The sequence below is a fragment of the Morus notabilis genome, unplaced genomic scaffold, assembly GCF_000414095.1.
Source record: "Morus notabilis unplaced genomic scaffold, ASM41409v2 Scaffold518, whole genome shotgun sequence".
Lineage (NCBI taxonomy): Eukaryota > Viridiplantae > Streptophyta > Magnoliopsida > Rosales > Moraceae > Morus > Morus notabilis.
Genome location: NW_010366577.1, coordinates 506,223 through 529,920, shown reverse-complemented (window position 1 = coordinate 529,920; position 23,698 = coordinate 506,223). Strand labels below are relative to the sequence as shown.

Here is a 23,698-nt window from a genome sequence, read left to right as displayed (position 1 = left end):
AAATGAGGAAGAAGATGAACTCAGATCTGGCCCTCTTTTACAATGCATGTGCAGCTCACCTGTGACAAAATCGTACACAATTTGACGTTATTAATTGAACCAGAATTACAACTGATTTTAGACGTTAAGGAGCCATGATTTATAAAAAAAAAAATGTATACTTTGCTAAATTTCTTTATGGTGGAGTTTTTAACCCTTTGTTAATTTTGTAGGTTGCACCAAAAAGATTTGATTCAAGTTTTTTATTACAAAATTTCTTTTACAAAAATTTACATAAATGAGAATTTCTTCAATTATAAAATTTATGAATTTAACATGGCATGAATAACGTGTAGTTAATGATTGGTACCAATTACTTGCAAACGTGTAGTTAATGATTGGTACCAATTACTTGCAAACGTGGATGATCAAAATAACACGTCAGCTATAAGAAAAATGTTATCACGACTTTTTTTTATCATTTTTTATATTTATTATTTAATGTTAAAATTTAATAATATGATGTATTATTATTTAAATAAAAAATAAAATAACATTTTCCGTGCTAAAAAGGCGGCTAAAGTTAGCAAAGATAAGAAAGAAAACGAGTCTCAGTGTCAGACAAACACATTAGCGCGGCTAGTGAGCCAGTACCGCCCACCAATAAAGAAAAATAAGTACTCCCACTTTAGGGCCGGACTTTCTAAGGAGGTCTTCGTAAAAATGACTTAATAAATAAATTTTATTAATGAAATAATTTTTTAAAAATTTTTATTTATAAAATGGTTACAGAATGATTAGAAATGACAATTTTTTATAAAAAATAATTGAGTTGTCATTCTTTACAAAAAAAAAAATAATAATAATAATAATTTTATTTTATTAGATAGTCATTCTAATAAATTTTTCCTTCTTTCCTTTAATCTTTCCTTCCCCAACCGCCGTCACCTTCCCCAGACAAAGACTCCACCATTGCCATTGCCATTACCATTACCATTACTATTATCGGTATCACTCTTCGCCTATAAGCCACTGACCTCTCTTGCGCACTTTCACCAACACCTCGTCTCGCAACCTCTATTCTAATGGCGGATTCCGAACGCGTTTCCCGATCCCTTTTAGACGGCAACGCCGTGGCCGCAAAATCTCTCGCCCGCCTCGGCGTCGACAAGATGTTCGGCGTCGTCGGCATCCCCGTCACCTCCCTCGCCACCCGCGCCGTCGCCCTTGGCGTCCGATTCCTCGCCTTCCACAACGAGCAATCCGCCGGCTACGCTGCCTCCGCCTACGGCTACCTCACGGGCCGTCCCGGAGTTCTTCTCACGGTTTCCGGTCCGGGCTGCGTCCATGGCCTCGCCGGTCTGTCCAACGCCATGGCCAACGCCTGGCCCATGGTGCTGATCTCCGGATCATGCGATCAGAAAGATTTCGGCCGCGGGGATTTCCAAGAGCTCGATCAGATCGAAGCCACGAAACCCTTCTCCAAATTGTCCGTGAAAGCCAAGGACATTAGGGAAATTCCCGACTGCGTGGCTAGGGTTCTCGATTGCGCGGTTTCGGGTCGCCCCGGCGGGTGCTATTTGGATCTTCCGTCGGACGTTTTGCACCAGGAAATTTCTGAATCGGAGGCCGAGAAGTTGTTGGATTCTACGGCGGAGAGGTTTGGGGAAAAAGAAGTGGTTTTGAATTTGGGGAGTTCTGTGATTGAGAGAGCGGTTTCCTTGCTTAGAACGGCCGAGAGGCCGTTGATTGTGTTCGGAAAAGGAGCGGCATTTGCGCGAGCAGAAGGGGAATTGAAGAAGCTCGTCGAGAGAACCGGAATCCCCTTTTTGCCTACTCCAATGGGGAAAGGCCTATTGCCTGACACGCACGAGCTTGCGGCGACGGCTGCAAGATCTCTTGCCATTGGAAAATGTGACGTTGCTCTTGTTGTTGGCGCGAGGCTTAATTGGCTGTTGCACTTTGGTGAGCCTCCGAAGTGGTCGAAAGACGTGAAATTTATCTTGGTTGATGTTTCTGAGGAAGAGATTGAGCTGAGGAAACCGGAATTAGGAATTGTTGGTGATGCGAAAAGGGTGTTGGAGTTGATCAATAGGGAGATAAAGGACGACCCTTTTTGTTATGGGAACAATCATCCGTGGGTGGAGGCGATTTCTAAGAAGACGAAAGAGAATGTGGCAAAAATGGAGGCTCAGTTGGCAAAGGACGTTGTGCCCTTCAATTTCCTAACTCCAATGAGGATTATTAGAGACGCAATCTTGGCGTTGGGAAGGCCTGCTCCTGTGTTGGTTTCTGAGGGGGCTAATACTATGGATATTGGGAGGGCGGTTTTGGTTCAGACGGAGCCGAGGACGAGATTGGATGCCGGGACTTGGGGGACAATGGGGGTTGGTTTGGGGTATTGTATAGCAGCTGCCGTGGCTTACCCCGATCGGCTTGTGGTTGCGGTTGAAGGAGATTCGGGATTTGGATTTAGTGCCATAGAAGTTGAGGTATGTTCTGTGGTTATGTTTCCTTCCTTATATGCTAACCCAAGAACTCGTGTACAAGCATTTTATATTTATGGTTATTAGTATATGCATAAATGTAGAATAGAGACTTGAATGGTATGCTTCCTTGACTTCATTTATTATCAAATACGTGTATGTTCACATTATATGTTTGCTGCTTTAGATCAAGAGGGAAAGGAAAAAGGAAGGGGGAGGAGATTCTAATTTCTCAGGTACATACTAAGCAGAGGGACATGGAAGAATCCTCGTGCTTAGTATGTACTTGAGTTGTGCAAATAGTTATTTAGTCCTTGATGAGACCTAAGTTGCTGAAATACCTTAAGATTTCTATTTCAATGACTCTTATATATTCTTCAGTGCTCTTCTGGTTCATTATTACTCCCATACATGACCCCTAAGGATTTGCTTTCTTTAACTTTGGACACATATTAGACATAATATGAAGTATTTGATTTGTGATTTGATACAAGACACAAAAATAACTTCTCATAGTATAGAAATCATTAATTTTTTTTTTTATAATTATAGAAATCATTAAATTTATCCCTCAACTCTTTATACAGTTTTGGTTTTGAAATAATTATTTGGATCATGAACCAAACGTTTTTAAACAACTTGTATTACGTGAATTGTGTATTGGGCGTCTTATGGGCTGCTCTGTGTTCTGTCTTGGGTTGAAATCGTCACCTTGCCCTTGCCGTGAATTTAGTTGTCCATACAGAGAGTTTAACACGCATGGAATACTTTTTATTTAGGTTCTCTTGCCTTGAGCTCTCCTGTATTTACAATAAGTATTTTCTTTTGTTTCTGATCGAACTGCTACTTATTTAGTGCCTTGGTCTTGGATTGAATTTTTCCACAAAAAATTTGCATCCTAATTAGTTCTGTCAGATAATGAATAATTGATGTTGTAAGAAATCGGCTCATTTATCTTTTGGATGTCCCCATGCGGCTGCCCCCACTTTGCATTCAAAGATGTTGGAATACGTTTTGGAATTTTTGAAAACCTTATTTGCTTTTGCAGATATCATTCACATTGTCGCTACAAAGAAAAGACTTTCTTCGCTCGCTCTCTCTCTCTCTCTCGCTGTTTTTTCCTTTTTTTTAAATTGAAGTAATGGGAGGTTTAAAATGTTAGACTTTTGTTTTGCTTCCTAGGTAATATTTGCTATATTAGTAACGGGAAATGGAAATTTTTAGGGCTCGTTCACTTCGCTGATTCGAGTTTATAATTCGAGTTTTTCTACAGTAAAAAGCTCTCACAAACAATCACATCTAACTTTTTTGCTACAGTAAAAAGCTCTCACATAAAATCACATCTCAACTCGAATTTTAAACTCAAATCAGCGAAGTGAACGGGGCCTTAGTGATTTAAGATTCCTTGACACTGTTGTTCAGCGGTCTTACACATGTTTTTGGTTTCCTTTGTGTTGTAAGACTTCTGTGCCTTTGTTTTCAGCCCAAAAGTCTTTGACAACGCTCAATTTCTTGTGCATTTATCCCGAGTAGAAGAGGTTGTGGAGAATCATAAAGTGGCGTCCCTGTTTGTTTTGATGTGTAACTTCTTTATTATGCTAGCTTTATTTTTCCCCCTAAAATAATGCCAAAGGGGTAAGTTTTTTGTCTGTGTTCGATTGTTTTCTCATGATTGTTGATTCATATGATTCATTTTCAACTTTTTCTCATGATTGCTCATTTATCTCCTTCATTTCAACGTGAACAAGAGCTTTGAACATTTTCTTCTACGCTGCTTGCAGTTTCTTATTCATGCATCTTTACCGCGTCTTTCGTTAAAACAATAAACTGAATTCATATTCTATCTACTTGACACATTCTTTTGAATCTGCAGACGTTGGTTCGATACCAGTTGCCCGTGGTTGTGATTGTGTTTAACAATGGCGGAGTGTATGGTGGTGATAGAAGGAGCCCTGAGGAAATTACTGGCCCTTACAAAGATGATCCCGCACCCACTTCATTTGTACCTAGTGCAGGATACCACACTCTAATCGAAGCCTTTGGAGGGAAAGGTTATCTTGTTGGAACCCCTGAAGAACTCAAATCTGCCCTTTCAGAATCCTTCTCTGCTCGGAAACCAGCAGTTATAAACGTTATAATCGACCCCTACGCGGGTGCAGAAAGTGGAAGACTTCAACACAAGAACTGATGTATCGTGGTAATCAAAGTCTTGTCTTCTTCTTCGTGCGAGTTGGTTTAGCATTTGTAAAATTTTGCAATCCATGCATAGATACATATATCTCTGTCTGACATGTGTAAAATATTCTTCTGCTTCTTTGTCAGGCTTTTTGTCCTAGATTCCTTAGTTGATAAAATTCTACTCATAGTTCACTTTTTGTAGTTTAATTTCGTACTTGTTATGTTATATTCTAGTAATAAGTGCCTGCTATCTGCAGGGTTGACTGTTGAGGCGAATTCTGCAGCCTCGCAGATTATAAATGTGAGAGAACGGGGTGGGAAAAGGAGAAATACCTATGCAGAAATCTAAATTTTTTACTCTTATTATTAAGATTTTTTATTCAAATAATTGTATTAATTAAAAGGGTATTACTCAAAATTAAAGGAGTAAAAATTAAAATTCATACATTCTTGAAAGTAAGTTTGGTAATTTTTTTTAATTTAATTAATCCCTTCTAATAAGTGGAATGCATAGTGATTAATCCCTTCTTAGATTGGGTTATTGGCATCTCTCCCTCTCTCTCTCTCTCTTTTTTTTTTTTTTTTAAAGATATGTCATTTATTATTATTATGCTCCCTGTTTGTTTTAACAATCTGAATTGTTGTTTAAGATTCAAACTGTAGTTCAGGATTCAAATTGATGTTTGAGAGGAAAATTTAAAGATAATTCAAACCATTAACAATGGTTCAAACCCTTGATTTTAGAATTCACCACTCCCTAAACTCTAACAATCCTAATTGTTTTCTACAGTGAAAACAATTGTGATTCCATTTTTTCTCTTTTTTTAATTTCAAGCTTAAAAATATCATAACTTCTTCGTTTTAATTCCAATTGAGATGATTTTTTTTAATGTGTTCATAATGAATAGAGAAACAAATTCTCATCAATATTGCATATTTTTAGATGTCATTTACAATGAGATTTTATAAGATTTGTCAAAACTCTAATGACAACTTTTGACACTTTATCCAAACACAGTTCATATTTTATTCCCAATTCAAATTACAAGTTATTTACATATCTAAATTCCAGTTCTAATCACAATTCAATTCACTACAATTCAAATCACCACAACTCAAATTAAATTAACAATTTGAATTGTTGAACCAAACGAGCCCTAAGTTTTTTGCTTTTGTTTTATTTTTTAGTTTCTAAAAATGCCTGGTATCTATTATTGCATTAACCGTTTAGTTCACTGATTCGAGTTAAAATGTGATTTTATGTAAGAGCTTTTTACTGTAGCAAAAAAGTTAGATGTGACTGTTTCTTAAAACTTTTTACTGTAGCAAAACTCGAATTCTAAACTCGAATCGGTGAAATGAACGGAAAGAATCAAAACGAAAACACACTTGAGAAAACAGAATTACTGATCTTGTACTTGCAATTGAGTATTGCTAGAGTTGTTAACTTTTTGATTACTCAAAAAAAAAACAAAAACATTTTAGTGAGTTGTCGTTAATTTATACATGTAATCATTTAATTTAACCGATGTGATAATTTTAAATAATATTAGTGCATTGAACTTTAATGTCATTTTTAATTTATCTTTTAAACTTTAAAAATTTTCATTTTGTCTTGCGAATTTTGAATTTTTCCCACTTAACCACTTCTGTTGTAATTTCTGTTAAAACCATATATAAAAAAGAGAGTAATGCAGTCATGTCGCCTTTCTGTTTGAATTTTTGTTAAAAATAAACAGATAAAAACTATATGGCCACACTTAACCTTTCTTTTTCCGTTTGATTTGAAAAGAAATTCTTATAAAAGGGCTTAAACATGACAAATTCAAAATTCATGAGGTAAAGTGAGAATTTTTAAAGTTTAATGGTAAAATGAAAATGACTTTAAAGTTCAGGAGACACTAATGAGATTAATCCTAAAATTTAAGACAAAGTTTGTGAAATCCCCCTCAATTATGTTATCTGTGTCAACATCTACCTAAACTTTAAATTGTATGCGTTGTGCCTTTGATATATAAAATGTCTCTAGATAGGCTATTTTTTATACCGAATAGCATGTGTAACACACATAAGGAGGAAAAATTCGTCAATCTCTTTAAAGTTTAAACCCCTTAAATAACCCAATTAAAATAGGGCACGTTCTCCACTTTTTTCCCACTCTTTTCTTGCTTCTAAGCAACTACTCTAAGGAGAGAATATATTTCATCTTTGACCCACAACATATTTATTTGAGCGAAAGGCGTTCATTAATCCTTAAATGTCATATTGTGTTGAAGAAATTATCGCGATCTTGTAAAAATATTTCTCTCCCCCTGCGTGGCTGGGGTTTCTCCCTTAAGAGGTCCCCAACAAGTCTGCTCTTTGTGGGAGCCGGAGTTGACTGAGCTGCCTCCTCGCAGTCTCTAGCCTCCCGCCCCTATGTGGTTTTTTGCTTCTTTGTGTGTGTGTGTGTTTGTGTTGTTTTGCAAGTGGATGGTGCTCCTCCATGGGTAGGGTGGATCTTGGCGGATCTGGGTTTGGTTTTTGCTTTGTGGTTCACCTTCCTCATGTTGTATGCTACCACCGGGAAGGTCGCAAAGGTCACTGTGGTTGAGTTCGTGCCGTTGAAGGTGTGGGAATTTTTGGTTTGGAGCCGTGTAAGGGGAAGAGACCGTTGCTTTTTAACCGTAGATCTAGGACGCATCAGCCGAGAGATCCCGCTGAAACCATGGGAATTAGGTTGAAAGAAGGAGGCGGGGGAGCCTTTTCTTGGAGCCGTTCTTACCAGTCTTCGCATATTTCTAACATTGAGGGGCTCGATCGTGTTGGGATCTTTATAAATATTTTAATGTTTTTATGATTTTTGTTTATGTTTGTATTGTAATAACGGTAATGGTTTCCCCATATATTGTCATTTTGTCTCAGCTAGAGGATGGTTTTCTCACCAATCTATGTATGTGGTGTGTCTCTCAGATAGATGATGGTTTCCCCACCTCTCTAATATTGAGTTGTGTGATATAGGTCCATTGTTGGACTAGAAAGTGGCTCATCTTGTGTCGTTTTTACGTGGCCGAACCTTTTTCTTGTGCCACTTTGTGGAGGAGTCGCTCTCCGTTTTTGTGATAAGGGTGTGTTTATATTATCTAGTCATGTGAGTAACACCCGTTTCTTTGACTTTGGTGTTGCCTTATATCTTAACCCTTTAGTAACTCTTTATTGAATGATGAATATATTTCAACAAAAAAAAAAATGTCGTACTAACCTTAAATCAAGCAGCAACTACTTAATTTTGTATAGAAAATAACATGTTTTAAAGTTGTAAAGGGATTTGGAAACGTATCATAAATTGACATTATAACATATACGTTTTAAAGTTTAGAGTATATGAAGGGAATTTGTAAAATTTTATCCTAAAAATTTACTTGTCATCAAGGTGCCAATTAGCTGGGTTAAGGTCTACTATAATAAGGATAATCATTTTCATCAATGATTTAAGTATTCAATATGTTGCTTTCTTCCATTATTATTCATCAAATTCGTCATCCCTTGATTTGTTTCCGAAATTTTCTCAACGTTTCGTCATTAATTGAAGTAGAATGGTGGACTGTTGAGTCTACATATATAACTACACTGAGAATTAAGGATTAAAAAAAAAAAAACAAAAGAAAAAGAAAGAAAAAAGATGCATAGAATCGCAATGTGTTGATTTGTAGCGTCTTTAAATTCAGAACTTTTGATATTAAAAAGTTGGAAGAAAGAAGGAAATAGGTCAAGATTTAAGATAAATTAAAATTAATAGGTCAATAGTTTACACAAGTTAATAAATAAGTTAAATTACTGTTTTCGTCTATAACTTGTCTGGTTATGAACCATAACTTGATAAGTTATTCATGATTTTTGTCTATAACTTGTCTGGCTATGAACCATAACTTGACAAATTTATCCATCATTTATCTGATTATGAACTATAACTTAACAAGTTATGACTTATTAATTTTTATAACTAAAAATTGACCTATATACTTTCTTAAACTTTTCATATTGATCAATTTTATACTATTTCCCTAAAAAGTTTAATTGCCATTTGATTACATGGTAATAGTATTATATGTAAAATTATCAACTTCTTCTGATTGCCACGTCATTCTTTCATCTTCGTGTCTAAAAAGCCCCGTCTATGATTTAAGAAAAATTAAATTTCTTTTCCTTCACTTGATGATATTTTAATATTTCAATCTGTTTCTAAAATTAACTGCAAGATTCCACCAACCTTTTTATAATTACTTTGGGATCTTCTTTTTGCTAAACTTGCAACATTTCACCATCCATCCTCTACAAGTTACAACGGGTTGTCTTATTTATTTATTTTGTTAAAGTATAAAATTATTGTTAGCCCACCTCCTAACAGTTTAAGCTTTAGCTTAAGCTTTTGGGATGGATTGGTAAACTAACATGGTATCAGAGCGGGAGGTTCTGAGTTCAAACCCCCGTAATTGCACTATTTATCTCCATTTAAATTATCATCACGTGTTGGATCTTTAATATATCTCGGGCTTAAATATTCACGTGTTGGGCTTTCTAATTAATTTACCCACACAATTGCCCATTGTTCAGCCCACACGTGAGGGGGAGTGTTAAAGTATAAAACTATTATTGGCCCACCTTCTAATAGCTTAAGCGTTTGGGATGGATTGGTAAACTAACATGATATCAGAGCGGGAGGTCCTGAGTTCAAACTCCCGTAATTGCACTCTTTATCCCCATTTAAAAATTGTCATGTGTTGGGTCTTTAATATATCTCGGGCTTAAATATTCACGTGTTGGGCTTTCTAATTAATTTACCCACACGATTGCCTATTGTCCAGCTCACACGTGAGGGAGAGTGTTAAAGTATAAAACTATTGTTAGCCCACCTTCTAACAGCTTAAGCTTTTGAAGTCTTGATTTTCTTGCATCATCTTCCCTTTGAAGTCTTGATTTCACACCCAACCAATCGTTCCCTTCTCTTTCAAATCTTTTGGCACAATTATCACCAAAATAAACAGACTAATAAATCCTCATTTCAACTTGGTATTTAACTTATTAGGTGACAGAGAAAGGTCCTTGTGATTTTAACTACATCATATTTATTTTAGGGAAAAAAATTAAAGGAATTAAAACTTGAGATTTTTGCTATGAATAAAGCTTGAGATTTAAAGGTGCTAGTATTAGTTTTGCGGTTGAATATATAGACACGTATGTTTTCTGGTGCTGCTGTATATTACTGTCCTTGTGTATTTCTACTTTAGTACATTAATAGATATTCTCTAGCAAGAAATATCTTGTAACACATACGACTTTGGGTTTTGGTTGGTTATTCCTTTATTATTATTTTTTGCTCTGATACCATATTAGTTTAAAATTATCATGTGTTGGGTCTTTAATATATCTCGGGTTTAAATATTCACGTGTTGGGCTTTTCAATTAATTTACCCACACGATTGCCCATTGTCTAGCCCACACGTGAGGGGGAGTGTTAAAATATAAAAATTATTGTTGGCCCACCTCCTAAAAAAGCTTAAGCTATTTTTAAAAAGCTTAAGCTTTTGGGATGGATTGGTAAACTAACAGCCCAACACGTGAATATTTAAGTCCGAGATATATTAAAGACCCGACACATGATAATTTTAAATGGGGATAAAGAGTGTAATTACGGGGGTTTAAACTCAGGACCTCCCGCTCTGATACCATGTTAGTTTACCAATCCATCCTAAAAGCTTAAGCTAAAAAGCTTAAGCTATTAAAAGGTGGGCCAACAATAGTTTTATACTTTAACATATTTAGTAATTATTTTACAAAATTTTTATTTCCATGTTCGAATCATTTTTATTTTTTAAGTTAACTTTCAGTTCAGTTCATCATAATATTGCGAAAGTCAAATTGCGCTTAACAACCCTTACTATGGTGCCTTTAGCAAAATTTGCACCGATAAATATATATTAAGCATATTATCCCTCTGCAATTTGTAATCTTTTGCAATATTAAGGGCTTCTTCTTTTGATGTTTTTGAGTTAGGTAATTTGAGTGTAGATTTTAAATTGAGTTTGAATTATAACTTGAGTTGAAGTTGTAATTTGAGTTTGTATTTGGTTGTGTACATTTAAGTTATGGTTTGAGATAAGAATCTTTTTAAGTTTGTATTTGAGTAAGTCAAAACTTGAACTTGTATTTATATAGTATTTTAATAAAAACTCAATGCTGATGAAAAATTTTAATAGGGTATATAGGTCGGGTTTTATTCGTCTTTTCATTGTCAACGCATAGAAAAAAAATCATCTCAATCAGAATTAAAACAAAAAAGTTATAGCATTTTTAATAATAGAAAAAATACACTTCATTAATTTGAGTTTGAGTTGAAGGGGAAACTTGCCGTTTAGTTCGCTAATTTGAGTTTTTAATTCGAGCTGAGATATGATTTTATGTGAGAACTTTTTACTGTAGCAAAAAAATTAGATGTGATTGTTTGTGAGAGTTTTTTACTGTAGCAAAACTCGAATTCTAAACTCAAATCAGCGAAATGAACGGGGCCAAGTTCAAACCGAGTTTAAACTCAAGTTCAAATTAAAAGAACATGAACTCAAATAAAGTTTTAACTCACGTTACTTTTTAAAAATTTTTCACTTAAAAACAACCCAACCGAACAGTCCTTAAACAACCTTAACCATCTTTCAATTTCAAGAAAGTATATTGACAAGTGGACCATGTGGGTTTTGAAGGTAAGAATAGAATATCAGAGTAGCATAAAATGCGTTGAATTTGTACATTGCTGCAAAATTGTCAAATTCCTTATAAATATTTGATAAATTCTTCCTGATTTTGGTCTCTGAATTCTTGTTTGTACTGTTTAAGGAAAAAAAAAATGTGTTTTTGTGCCAAATTCGCCACAGTGAGACCTCTTGTGATGCTACAAATTTTTTTTTTTTTTTTTTTTTTTTTTTTTTTTTTTTTTTTTTTTTCGCAATTCTACTTAACTTTTATGTTTAAGGAGCTAGTAAGATCATGTTATTCTCCTTATCAACAAAAAAAAAAAAAACCCATGTTATTCTCTAACTTGGGGCCAACTATTTGGCATATATTATACTTTGTTAGTAATTATTATTATTTTTATTGTTCCTATATTTGGTTCTTTGTGCATGAGTCATCGTAATTCTGGTAGACTCTTTCTATGTCTCGTTGTGTATCTTAATTTGTTCAAAGGCGATAACGAGTGGGACATAAATTAATTATCAATAACTCTACTAAATTATAGCTATATCGACCAAAATTCAATTAATTTATGATTCATATCTTATTAACTGTGCATGTTCCATGCCATAAAAGCTCTCAAAGAGACCACTATTTGTAATGCTTCTTGTAATTAGTTTCTGGCTTTTTTCAATAGAGACAAACATTTTTTTTTTTAATTTTTTTGGGAATCCGACAAAAAGTAATTCATATGTACTTGTGAGATTAACCCATCTTTCAAACAACGAATAGAACTCTGTCCTAGGTCCTACCTCATTCTTTTCTTTTCTTCTCCCCAAATGAACATGTAAAAGATAAGCTCCAACCCAAAAGCATTTTTTATTTAGAAATTTTAAGCAGTTTTTAAGAAATAAGACAGTATTGGGAATTTTGAATGACTCGTGAAAAAGGGTATTAATGAAACAAAATAGCAATGGAATTTTTACTAAAAATATTACAAAGGGTTAATCTCACAAATAATCATTGAGACTTTGAAAATTTTAAATGTTACACAATTAGTCTTTGATACTTTATTTTATTTCAGTTTCGGTTATTCTGTTAACTTGGTGTTAAATATTTAACGAAATAATGTTACAAATCTGAAAAATAATTTGGTTATTTAATTTCCTTATGGATAAATATCTTCTTGAATAAAACTAATTTATTATTTAGTGAAATTTTAATTAATAAAATGAAAATTATATATTTTGTATTTTGATATATAAACACAACTTTGAAAAAAAAATTTACCAAACACCTGCATACTTTTGATCACAATAATTTTTGACTAACAACATAAAAAGAACAGAAATTTTTAACAGCACTATAATGCCAAACTGACGTATAATTAAAATCCATTTTCACTAAAAAAAAAAAAAATTAAATGCTTGTCTTTATTTTAAGTTTTAGAGCTGGAATATTATTCTGGTAATATGCCCTGTACATATTAATTTCCTAACCATGAACTAATTGGTTAGTAGTCTAACACATATTCGTAATAACTGTAGCTCAGTAGGTTTGTTCACATTTTAGCAAAATTTATTTTTCTTTCTTTTCATCTTCTTTCTTATCATCTAAAAAGAGCTTATTATCGTTTTAAATTATCCTTCTATCCATTGCAAAACATATTAGGCCCTGTTTTAAATGGAACAAAGTCGTCAGTTTGTGATGTTTATGCAGAGAGAAGAAGAAATGGAGGAGAATGTGAACGAGGAAAAGAAATGGGAGGTTTCACGTAGAGCGTTTGCGGCGGAGCTCAAGAAAGAGGGAGTTATAGCGGCGCCTATGGTGGCGGTTGCGGTGTTGCAGTACCTGCTGCAAGTGGTTTCTTTGGTAATCGTCGGACATCTTGGGGAGCTATCGCTCTCTAGTGTTGCTATTGCTACCTCACTCACCAACGTCACTGGCTTTAGCCTTCTTGTAAGTGATTTTTTGCTTTAGTCTCTTAATTCTCGTTCGTTTCATCGATTTGAGTTTTTAATTTTAATTTTGTTATAATAAAAAATTCTCATAAAAACTCACATCTAACTTTTTTTATTACAGTTAAAAATTATCACATAAAATCACATTAGTACTCTTAATTTTAAAGTTTCATTTATATATTGTGTTAGATAAGTGACTCAAATTAATTGTGAGAAAGTAATAATTTAAAGTTATTGTTTTTTATTTTTGAACAATAGTTATTAAGAATTTATAAATAAATGTATTGTGTAAAGTTTTACGTGTGCTCAGAAAAAAAGTACAAAAATAAAGTACCATCTTTTGAGGGAGGGAGAGAGAAAAATGAAGAGAGAGATAGACAAAGATGTATGAGACTATGAGGTTTTAAGTAGAGAGAGAAAATGAGAAAGTTAATTGAGTGTGTAATTTTAAAATTTTTAGTAAAAATTTCTCCCTCTTCTTTGGACGTAGAAAATTTTTTCGAATTACCTAAATTTTTATCTTTTTTTATTTTTTTATGTTATTTTTGTTTCAATTTATTTTTCTATTGCGTGAGTCTTTGTGGTGTATTTTTCTCCAACACATTGGAAAAATTATGTAGTGAACAGTATATGGATCTGATCATGTACTAAACTTTCTTGCTACATGATAGTATGAGATATTGGTGTCCTCAAAAAAAAAAAAAAAAAAAAGTCTTATCATTTTCCTAATGCTAATTGAAATGGTAGTAAAAATGGCAGTCAGGAATGGCGAGTGGATTGGAAACTCTGTGTGGGCAAGCATTTGGAGCAGAGCAATTTCACAAACTTGGAACCTACACTTGCACTGCCATAATCTCGCTCAATTTGGTCTGTCCTCCAGTTTGTGTCCTTTGGATTTTCATGGACAAGTTCTTGTCTCTCATAGGCCAAGACCCTCTAATCTCACTTAAAGCTCGCGACTATTCAATGTGGCTCATTCCTGGCCTTTTCGGTTCCGCAATTCTCAAGCCATTGACTCGCTACTGCCAAACTCAGAGTTCAATACTTCCAATGCTTTTTGCATCGTTTGTTGTCTTGGTTTTCCACATCCCGACATGTTGGACGCTTGTTTATAAGTTGCAAATAGGGAGTCATGGAGCTGCTATAGCCTTCAGTTTGTCCACTTGGTTGTATGTGGCATTACTCGGACTTTACGTGACATATTCTTCTTCCTTTGCCAGAAGTCGGATTGCATTCTCGAAAGATGCTTTTCTTGGTATTGGGGAGTTCTTTCGCTTAGCAATTCCTTCTGCTATTATGATTTGGTAAAAAAAAAAATTACTTCTTTTCAGTTTGTTTCCTTTTGATATGTTACACTTTTACAAGTACTTCTTTCGCCTTGCATTGCACATTGTTGAAAATAGTCTGAAATGGTGGTCTTGCGAGCTGATTACCCTGCTGTCTGGTCTTTTACCAAACCCGAAACTGGAGACTTCAGTACTATCTATATGGTAAACTCCAATTTCAGTACTAATTACTATTTTGACTGATTGGATTAATCATGTTTAGTAAAAGTGAGGTTTGCACAAGCTTCAGTATGCTTAGTACCGAACTTAATATGTTATTGTAAATGGGACATTGAGCTAACTAAACAGGTTAAACAAGGGCAAAAAAATAGTTTCCATTGTAATGCTAAACAATAAGCAGGAATTTGCACATAAATGCGTAATATTGAATTTACTGGTTGATTATTAGAATTATTATGGTCAAAATCTAACATGCATTTATTTACCTTTGTAATCAGCCTTACCCTCTCCACATTGCACTTCACCATACCGTACGGAGTTGGAGCTGCAGCAAGGTTGACTCTTAAAACATTTTGCTTGAGCGTTTATGCGTTTGATGAAGTAGATATTTTGTATTTTAGGAGAAAATAAATCTCTAAAGCATCAATATGTGTAAATTACAGCACTCGAGTGTCGAATGAATTAGGCGCTGGCAACCCCGAAGCAGCTAGATTGGCTGTGTGGGCAGCAGTTTTTCTCGCAACCACAGAAGCAGTAATTGTGGGCACTGCTCTCTTCGCCTGCCATAATGTTCTGGGATATGCTTACACAAATGATAAACAAGTGGTTGACTATATTGCATCCATGGCTCCTCTGATCTGTGTTTCGGTTTTCATGGACAGCTTACAAGCAGTTCTGTCAGGTTAGTTTTCAGTTTTAATTCTCACAATCAACTCTCTTTTACAAATGAAATAATTTATTTTCCTCTCTTCTTTCATGTTGCAATTAGGAATTGCTAGAGGAGGTGGATGGCAGCACATAGGAGCGTATATTAATCTCGCGGCATTTTATTTGGTTGGACTTCCTGTGGGTGCTATACTCGGTTTTGTTCTTCCTCTGAAAGGGAAAGGCCTTTGGATCGGAATAGTGATTGGCTCAGCTGTGCAATCAACTCTTCTTTCTCTTGTGACAATTTTCACCAACTGGAAAAAGCAGGTAATTACTCTAATTATCTTCCTTTAGCAACCGTTACTATATCATTGCTTAATTGAAAACTATATGACTTTGTATGAAAATCAGGCTACTGAGGTTTATATTCTGAAAATATAACAATGCAGGCAATCAAGGCGAGGGAAAGGGTATTGTTAAAGAGATCTTCTGTAGCAAATGAATCAGATTGACCGCGTAAATTACGGGCAGAGATCTAAGTTTTCATATGGGGTGGCTAAAGAGTAGTGTGACTTAGCATAGAAGGGTGCCTTTTATGAATTTCATGAGTAGTAGTTCTGTTTTTTTTCTTTTCTTTCAAAATTCAATCGAGTGAATTATATTCATATTCTAGTTATAGTTGTGTTCATAACAGTAGTGGGATATGCCAAGGTAAAAGCATATATAATTGCTTAGTTCTATTTCAATCAGAGATGAAAATTTGCAGTGGGAGAAATGGATTTGCTGCATGGGAATGAATTTCAAGGGTACAATCACTCATAAATATTATTTTACCAAGCATATTTTTAAAGAGCACGGGTGAGCTTGTTAGCAGGATCAGTAAATCCAACATTTGTTCCTATCCTAAAATTTTCATTCAAATATGAGTTTAACAAGAAAACATCACTACTACAGAAACTACTTCAGGTGACCTTCATCTAGAGCCCAGGTCAAAACGAGAGAGCCACACTGGCCTTTTCGGCTAGGTAACGAGAGGGATTTAACGACGGTTTTTCTTAATCAAGCTATTACACAAGACAAATCAAAGCTTAGGAAAATTGCCCAAGAAGCCATGTGAAGCAGACAATGATTTCATTCATGTAATCTAGAAAGATGTGACAGTTGATACTAAACTGCTTATAGACGATTTCTTGCTCATTTTAACTCGAACCATTGTCAGCTCTAGTCTGCTCAAATATCCGTTCCCTTGTCTCGATAGCCTGCACCATTCACATAAAGAAGCATTTCTACTTGTAAGCTGTTTTTGGATCATATGAGGACTTGGCACAATAAAGACAACGTCTTAGGTCATCACAATGAAAGAATGGTTCAGCGTGAATGAACCTTCAAAATGATAGTTTTCTTTTACCTACCTGCTTTTGCCAATTTGTGAAGGATGTTATGAGGGCAAGTAGCAATACTTGAACTGCAGATCCTGTTAGTATTCCGATCCAAAGTCCGATTCCTCTCAAGTGTAGCACGAAACATAACACGAGAGCTAATGGAATTCCAACAAGATAGTACGCGGCGAGATTGACGTAACCTCCTAAATGTTGCCACCCGCTTCCTCTAGAAATACCTGGTCGCAAAGAAGAAATTTTTTATAACTAAAAGTCATGAGAAACAAACGCAACAAAGGTATTATTCATTTAGTTCTAAATTCTAAATCCCTAATATGTTACATTCTACTCAATATTTTTAATCCTTTTTGTAAAGCAGGTAAGGTATGAAGTACATAAAGTAATATAAATGTAATGAGTGACTTTAAATAACGAGATAAAAGAATATGATCTTAAACTAGGAAACATACCAGAAAGCACAGCTAGCAGGCCATCCATGACAACTGAAAGAGACAGCAAAGGCGCTATTTCCTTCATGTAATCGACAACCTCCTTTTCATTGCTGTAAGCATATCCGAGAACCGAACGACAGCAGAAGAGAATGACGCCCACAATGACAGCCTCTACAACTGTAAGAATCACTCCTGCATAAACTGCTGCTTGAGCTGCTTTTGGATTCCCGGCTCCAAGTTCATTCGAAATGCGAGTGCTGCAAAATGGAAAAAAAAAAAAATCAAAAATAAAAAAGATAGAAGAATCAACTTTATTTTACCGCATAAAAGATTTTTAATAGTTGTGCAGGCATATGAATTTGCTTTCGATTCTTGAAGAGACAGTTAGAAGCTAACCTTGTAGCAGCACTAATTCCATATGATATCAAGTAGTGCAGTGAAGTTGTTGTAAGGCTGCTCATAAGAATTATATCAATTAGATTAAATATCCTATTGATGGTACACATACATTGTTTCAAGAAAAAAGAGGAGCTGATGAGTTATACCAAATGGAAAGTACTGAAGATTCAAGTTTTGAATTTGGTAGAGTTCCGGAAAGCAAAATAACCAGCTCAAACGACCACCACTCTAGGCTTTGAACATTGGCATGAAAATCAAGTGTCAAAAATGAATCGATAAACCAACATGTTTTACAGCAAGAAGGAAGGGAAAATACCAAGCCATAATAGCAGAAGGAACAGCGAACCGCATATACTCCCGAATGCTTAAGAACACATCAATTGTGAACGAGGATCGAGTTTTTTCACAGACAGAAGAACACTTAATGTAAATCCCAAGCATCATGACACACAACCAATACGACAAACCAAGTGACAATGCTGCTCCAGCAGTTCCTAGTTCAAACTTATACACCAGAGACCAACAAAGAGGAATGTGGAGAGAAAGAGCGACGCATGAGCTCAAGAGCATTGCAAATGTCAGCCCCTGAGTTTGTAAGTAGCGAACCAATGACTTGAGAACGGCGTAAGCAAAAAGTGCCGGAAGGAGAAAAATAGAGTATCTTCCTGCTTGCTTGGAGACTGAAGGGTCCTGACCTAACAAGACCAGTAATTTCTCCTCAAATATCCAGAGGAGAGATACTGGTAAACACACAAAAGTAAGAGCAACCACAGAGCAGTAAGTGTAGGTTCCGAGCTTTCGGTATTGCTTGGCTCCATAAGCTTGCCCACATAATGTTTCCAATGCACCAGCCATTCCAAACTGTTTTAACCCTTTCAGTTTAGCTTAATTGTTGTTACAACTTATAAAACTTCACATGTAATGATGAAAATATTTGAGAAATATCAGTAAAATTGTAGTGATACTTGAGCTGGTGTAGTTGTAAAACAGATTACTCTGTTATGTATAGCACAAACTACTGAGGTTTATTGTACACGAGCTTGTTTACGAAAACAAGGGTAATCCCATTTTTAGTCTCTATACTATAGGCCATTTTGGCTCTTAACTTTTAAAACTTACCAAACAAGTCCTCAATCTATAAAATTATGTCAAATTAGTCCCTTATGTTCAATCTAGAGACAAACGGGTACGTGGGGTCATGTGCAGTGTAGTTAGGTATGGTTTTCTAATTTTACATGTTAGAGCACGATTGTTAAGAATGAAGCGATGCCTAAAACAAAATGTTTTACAAGTTGGTAGATTGAGGACTCGTTCTACAATGTTTTACAAATCAGACTCTAAAACGGGATAGGGCATTTTTGGAAGACTAAAATGGAATATGCACAAGCTCAAAGCCTCAAACAATCCTCTTCCCAGCTTAATTTCCACATAGCTCTAATCATGACAAGATTCTCCAAACATATTTGTTGCAACGTCTCCAACACAAAACTCAGAAAAAACAGATTAAGAACGAAAAGAGAACAAGATCAACACGCGCAATTTTACCCGGGTTCAGTTCAATATATAGACCTACGTCTTGCTGAGCTCCTCCACAAGAAAACTCAATTCCACTATAGAGAAGAACTGTACACCCTCAATCTCACCAGATTACTAGAAATCAGAAACTCAAATCTCCAAGAAACAAACCCAGAGGTTAAGAGGTTCTTTATGGAAAAGGCAAAGGAAGATAAAGTACCTTTAGTTGGTCACTTCAAGTTATCAGCATCACAGTCTCCATCAACTGAAGAAGAAAAATTAAAGATGTCCAAAATCCAATACTCTAGTGCAGTGGGGTCACTCATGTATGCAATGGTCTGCACCAGACCTGATTTAGCCTATGCTGTGAGTGTTTTAAGTAAGTACATGGCTAATCCAGGTCAAGATCATTGGTTAGCAATGAAATGGGTACTTAAGTATGTTAACAACACTTTGAACTATGAACTGATCTACAAGAAGAGATATAATATTATGACTTTAGAAGGCTATATAGATTCAGATTATGCTGGGGACAGAGATAAGTGGAGATCTACTTCAGCTTTTGTAATGACTTTGGGAGGAAACTGTATTAACTGGAAAGCACAGTTGCAGCCAGTGGTGGCTTTATCTAGCACAGAGGCTGAGTATATAGCTTTGACAGAAGGTTTCAAAGAAGCAATTTGGTTACAGGGTTTGCTAGGAGAACTGAAAGTGATGAAGGAGAAAGGAACCGTTTATTCTGACAGCTAATTAGCAGTACAGTTGTGCAAGAATCCAGTCTATCATGAAAAATCGAAGCACATTGATGTTAGACACCACTTCATCAGAGATAAGGTAGAAGAAAGAGCGGTGAACTTGGAGACGATTGACACTGAAGAGAATCCTTCTGATATGGCAACAAAAGTGATTCCATCGGGCAAATTCAAGAAATGTCTGGATTTGCTCAATATTGGAAAAACTTAGCCAAAAAGGATTGAGCGATGATTTCAAAAGAGAACAAGTAATTATTTCTGAGCTTAAGGTGGACTTTGTGAGAAGTAATCTCATAAATAATTGTGTTACACCATGGTCGAGACATCGACCACTCTCTCGAACGACAGACGCCGAGGACTCCCCGCAGAGGGTCGGCCGCTGGCGTCGAGGGAATGGCCGTAGCTAATGTGCCATCTACGTCGAGAGACCATATGTGGGAAGAGGCGCCAGGCGCAATGACTCAACCTTCGAAGGCCATAGCGCCGAGGCAGCACTGTCAGTATTCTCTACCAGCGGTCTTGTCAACTCGAAGAGGGAAATATTGATCCGACTGCTACTGTAGGAGTCAGGAAATCAGGCAGCAGATAGGAAGGATCAGCCGCGTTTCCTGGAGCAGTCGTCATGAAAACTCACCTACCCTCACGCGGATCGAGGAAAGAAGATGGCTTCCTCCTTGGGAACGGGGAATACGTATTCACATGTAAAGACCTATAAATAGAGCCAAGAAAACCCAGAAAGGGGTTAGACACCATTTCATTATTAAGAGAAAACTTGTAAACGGCTGAAAGATTAGTGCATACACAAGTGGATTAGGCAAAGAGTTATTGCCGAACCACTATAAAATTATTGTCTCATTTACATTATTTTCCAGTTTTTATCTTTGATTCAATCATTAGTGTCACCGTGAGTGTTCTCGGAGAGGTAATTGCGAGTTGTCGGAAAAACACCGTCAACAATTGGCGCTAGAAGGAGGGCCATAAGCCCAGAAATTTAATCCAGTTTTTAACCAAAAGAAACAGCAACCATGCGTCCCAGGAACGCTCGCTTGCTGTCGGCTAACCCGAGAAGCCAGGCAACCCAAAATATCACCGCCGCAGGGACCTCAACGGATCCGCTCCCACCGGCTGCCGAGAATCCCCCAGACCGTATTGACCAGCTCCAAAACCAGGTTAAAACGCTGGCCGCAACCGTGGAAAGGATGGCTACGGCCCTTGCTGGGCGGGACCAGGGGCAAAATCCAATGCCACCGCTGGAGGATACGCCGATGAACCCGGTGAACGCCGCTGTTAGGGGCCAAGGGATTGGTGACCAACGCGGTGACGCCGAGGAAGTCGGTGACAGTCGAGCCAACGATCCCCGCCCGACCAAGTCGAATAGGTCTGTGGGGAGCAGACAACGCGCGGCACGGAGGAGAGTGCGGGAGAAGGCTGCGGCGTAAGCTGTGGAAAACAGGATGCGCCCCCTCGACCGCAACAGGATGCGAATAGGAGGAACGCCGTCCCCGTGGAAACTTCGTTTGTACACAGTGGAGACCTTAGGACGAGGCTCGACGCACAACTCGGGAAAGCCGTGCAGCTGGCGAGAGAGGAATAGCTCGCAGCGGATAATAAGGCTCTGGCCGAGAAGATGGCCAGGCTGGAAAAGCAGATTGGGAGTCGACTAAACAACTTTGAGCAGGTTGTGGGGAAGGTAGCCGAGACGGTCAACGTCAACGCCAAGATGTACACATCTCACGACCACCCGTTCACGGAAAATATTATCCGGGTACCGCTTCCCGACAAGTATAAATCGCCCCCCATTCCGCTATATGACGGAAGGAGTAATCCGGACGACCACTTGGAGGTGTACACAGGACACATGGTCCTACATGGATACCCCGAGGAGATCATGTGCCGGGCATTCAGGAATCACATTTTCGATTCTGCGAGGAGATAGTTCAGATCCCTGAAACCAAACTCCATTACCAGCTGGGATGATTTGAAGAACGCCTTTTTGACTCAGTTCATAGGTGTCAAAAAATACATCCCACCAAAACAAAACCTCTCAAGGGTGTACTAGGGACCTAATGAGTCCCTTAAAGACTAGATAGCCCGGTTTGGGGAACAGGTCGCCGCCACTGAGGGAATCTCCGATGAGGTGGCCTTAATGGGGGCGCTGTCGAGTATGAAGAAGGACATCCCCTACAGCACAGACCGCGACCGGAGACCACCCCATACTTACCAGGAATTCCTGACAAGGGCATAGGAGTTCATCAACGCCGAGGAGGCTAAGAAGGCCTTGAAGAGCAAGGCGGCAACCCTTGCCAAGGAAGAGGTAGGGCAGGCGAGCAGTCAGAATAACGGTAAGAAGCGCCGAGGTCCCCCTCAGGTGCAAGCCGAGCAGAGGTACAACCCGGCACCGAGCAATAGGGGCGGCAACGCCTCGACGAGTCAGGGGGAAAACAAGCGGCCAAAGCCGCAACGGTACGACGTCTATACACCCCTGACTATGGGGATCGATGACGTCTACCACGAGATCAGTCATCTCTAGGTCCTGCGTCAGCCACCGCCGCTGAAGTCCGACCCAGCACGGAGAAACCAAAATAAGTACTGTCAGTTTCACGGCGAGAGTGGGCACACTACAGCCGAATGCTATGACCTGAGAGATGAGGTCGAGAGGTTGATTCGAGAGGGGAGGCTCAGCGAATACCAAGTCGACCGTCGGAACAACAACAATAGACGCAACAACGACCGACGAGACGAGCAGAGGCATGACAACCCACCCGAACCAGTCGGCGTAATAAGAATGATCTTCGGGGGACCATACCTCAGCGACACCTCTCGACACGCACATAAAGAGTACGCTCGAGAGGCAAAAGAGAAGTTCAGTCAGAGGATTATGAACGTCTCCGGACGCGAGGCTAAGGCAGCACGATACGAGGATGCCGAGATCACTTTCTCAGAGGCCGACGCGAGGGGGGTACATTTCCCCCAGAGTGATGCCTTGGTCGTCGAGGCCATGATCGGTAACCATACGGTTTGCTGCATCCTGGTCGACAACGGTAGTTCCGTGGACATCTTGTACTCAGACTGCCTTGACAAGATGGGGCTCCCCCGCGCAAGGCTGCAAAATAATACGCAGCCCTTGTACGGTTTCATAGGGGACAACGTCATCCTGGAAGGGGCGATAGAGCTGCCTATGACCATTAGAGACCGACCACACACCTCGACTGTTATGTCAAAGTTCCTGGTGGTGAAGGGAGGCGACCAATACAACGCGGTCATAGGGCGCCCGACGCTGAGGGCCTTGAGGGCAGTGACATCCATCTACCACCAGATGATGAAGTTTCCTACTCCCAATGGGATCGGCAAGGCCCGAGAAAACCAGTATGAGTCAAGGTTTACGTACTCGGAGACGGTTCGCCAATACGCCGAGCCGACACAGGTACGGAGGGAGCTGAGAATGGTCGAGGCCAGGGCGGAAGAATACGATTTGGATCCAAGGTTCCCAGGAGAAAAGACCAGAACGGAACCGGTCGAGAAATTGATCGAGGTCCCCACCGATGAGAACGCTAAGGGTGGGCTCAGAACTGGGGACACAGGCCCGCGAAAGGCTGGTCGAGTTTCTCAGAGGAAGCCTCAACGTGTTCGCCTGGGCCCACGAAGACATGGAAGGGATAAGCCCTGACATCATGTGTCACTGGCTGAACATCGACGAGAAGTGCCCGCCCAAGAGACAGAAGCGTCGGCCCATGAATGCCGG

The 23,698-nt window shown here is 38.0% G+C and overlaps 3 protein-coding genes across 5 annotated transcripts in view; 2 read left to right on the top strand and 1 right to left on the bottom strand.

Moving 5' to 3' along the window:
* Positions 1 to 881: 881 nt before the first annotated feature.
* LOC21409733 (2-hydroxyacyl-CoA lyase) lies at positions 882 to 4,987 on the top strand. 2 transcript variants are annotated; one of them, XM_024173788.1, is made up of 3 exons: positions 882 to 2,471; positions 4,339 to 4,662; positions 4,901 to 4,987. In XM_024173788.1, exons 1-2 carry the CDS (start codon positions 1,065 to 1,067, stop codon positions 4,651 to 4,653), a joined length of 1,722 nt encoding a protein of 573 aa, XP_024029556.1. In that variant the 5' UTR covers positions 882 to 1,064; the 3' UTR covers positions 4,654 to 4,662; positions 4,901 to 4,987. The 2 variants fall into 2 exon arrangements, with proteins under 2 accessions (XP_024029556.1, XP_010108911.1); XM_010110609.2 differs by having other exon boundaries at positions 4,339 to 4,987.
* An 8,041-nt stretch (positions 4,988 to 13,028) lies between these two features.
* On the top strand, positions 13,029 to 16,009 carry LOC21409731 (protein DETOXIFICATION 14). The gene is made up of 7 exons (XM_010110607.2): positions 13,029 to 13,304; positions 14,066 to 14,610; positions 14,710 to 14,796; positions 15,090 to 15,146; positions 15,255 to 15,493; positions 15,581 to 15,786; positions 15,909 to 16,009. Exons 1-7 carry the CDS (start codon positions 13,029 to 13,031, stop codon positions 15,969 to 15,971), a joined length of 1,473 nt encoding a protein of 490 aa, XP_010108909.2. The 3' UTR covers positions 15,972 to 16,009.
* Positions 15,700 to 23,698, bottom strand: part of LOC21409730 (protein DETOXIFICATION 9) — a 17,119-nt gene continuing 9,120 nt past the window's right edge. Inside the window, exons 2-8 of one of the 2 annotated variants that reach the window (XM_024173814.1) lie at positions 18,006 to 18,550; positions 17,836 to 17,922; positions 17,687 to 17,743; positions 17,309 to 17,547; positions 16,872 to 17,077; positions 16,633 to 16,718; positions 15,700 to 15,773 (exon numbers count right to left, since the gene is read on the bottom strand). In XM_024173814.1, the coding sequence (XP_024029582.1) occupies positions 16,659 to 16,718; positions 16,872 to 17,077; positions 17,309 to 17,547; positions 17,687 to 17,743; positions 17,836 to 17,922; positions 18,006 to 18,550 (1,194 nt within the window). In that variant the 3' untranslated portion in view covers positions 15,700 to 15,773; positions 16,633 to 16,658. Of the gene's footprint in view, positions 15,774 to 16,318; positions 16,719 to 16,871; positions 17,078 to 17,308; positions 17,548 to 17,686; positions 17,744 to 17,835; positions 17,923 to 18,005; positions 18,551 to 23,698 lie in introns of those variants that run through there. The other variant, XM_024173813.1, reaches the window with a different exon arrangement.

Excerpts from the sequence above, each read along its gene's own strand:
- LOC21409731 (XM_010110607.2), top strand. The coding sequence starts at position 13,029 with ATGGAACAAAGTCGTCAGTTTGTGATGTTTATGCAGAGAGAAGAAGAA. Across the intron at positions 15,494-15,580 it reads CTTACAAGCAGTTCTGTCAG|GAATTGCTAGAGGAGGTGGA; the intron begins GTTAGTTTTCAG and ends TGTTGCAATTAG. Across the intron at positions 15,787-15,908 it reads TCACCAACTGGAAAAAGCAG|GCAATCAAGGCGAGGGAAAG; the intron begins GTAATTACTCTA and ends ATAACAATGCAG.
- LOC21409733 (XM_024173788.1), top strand. The coding sequence starts at position 1,065 with ATGGCGGATTCCGAACGCGTTTCCCGATCCCTTTTAGACGGCAACGCC. Across the intron at positions 2,472-4,338 it reads TTAGTGCCATAGAAGTTGAG|ACGTTGGTTCGATACCAGTT; the intron begins GTATGTTCTGTG and ends TTGAATCTGCAG.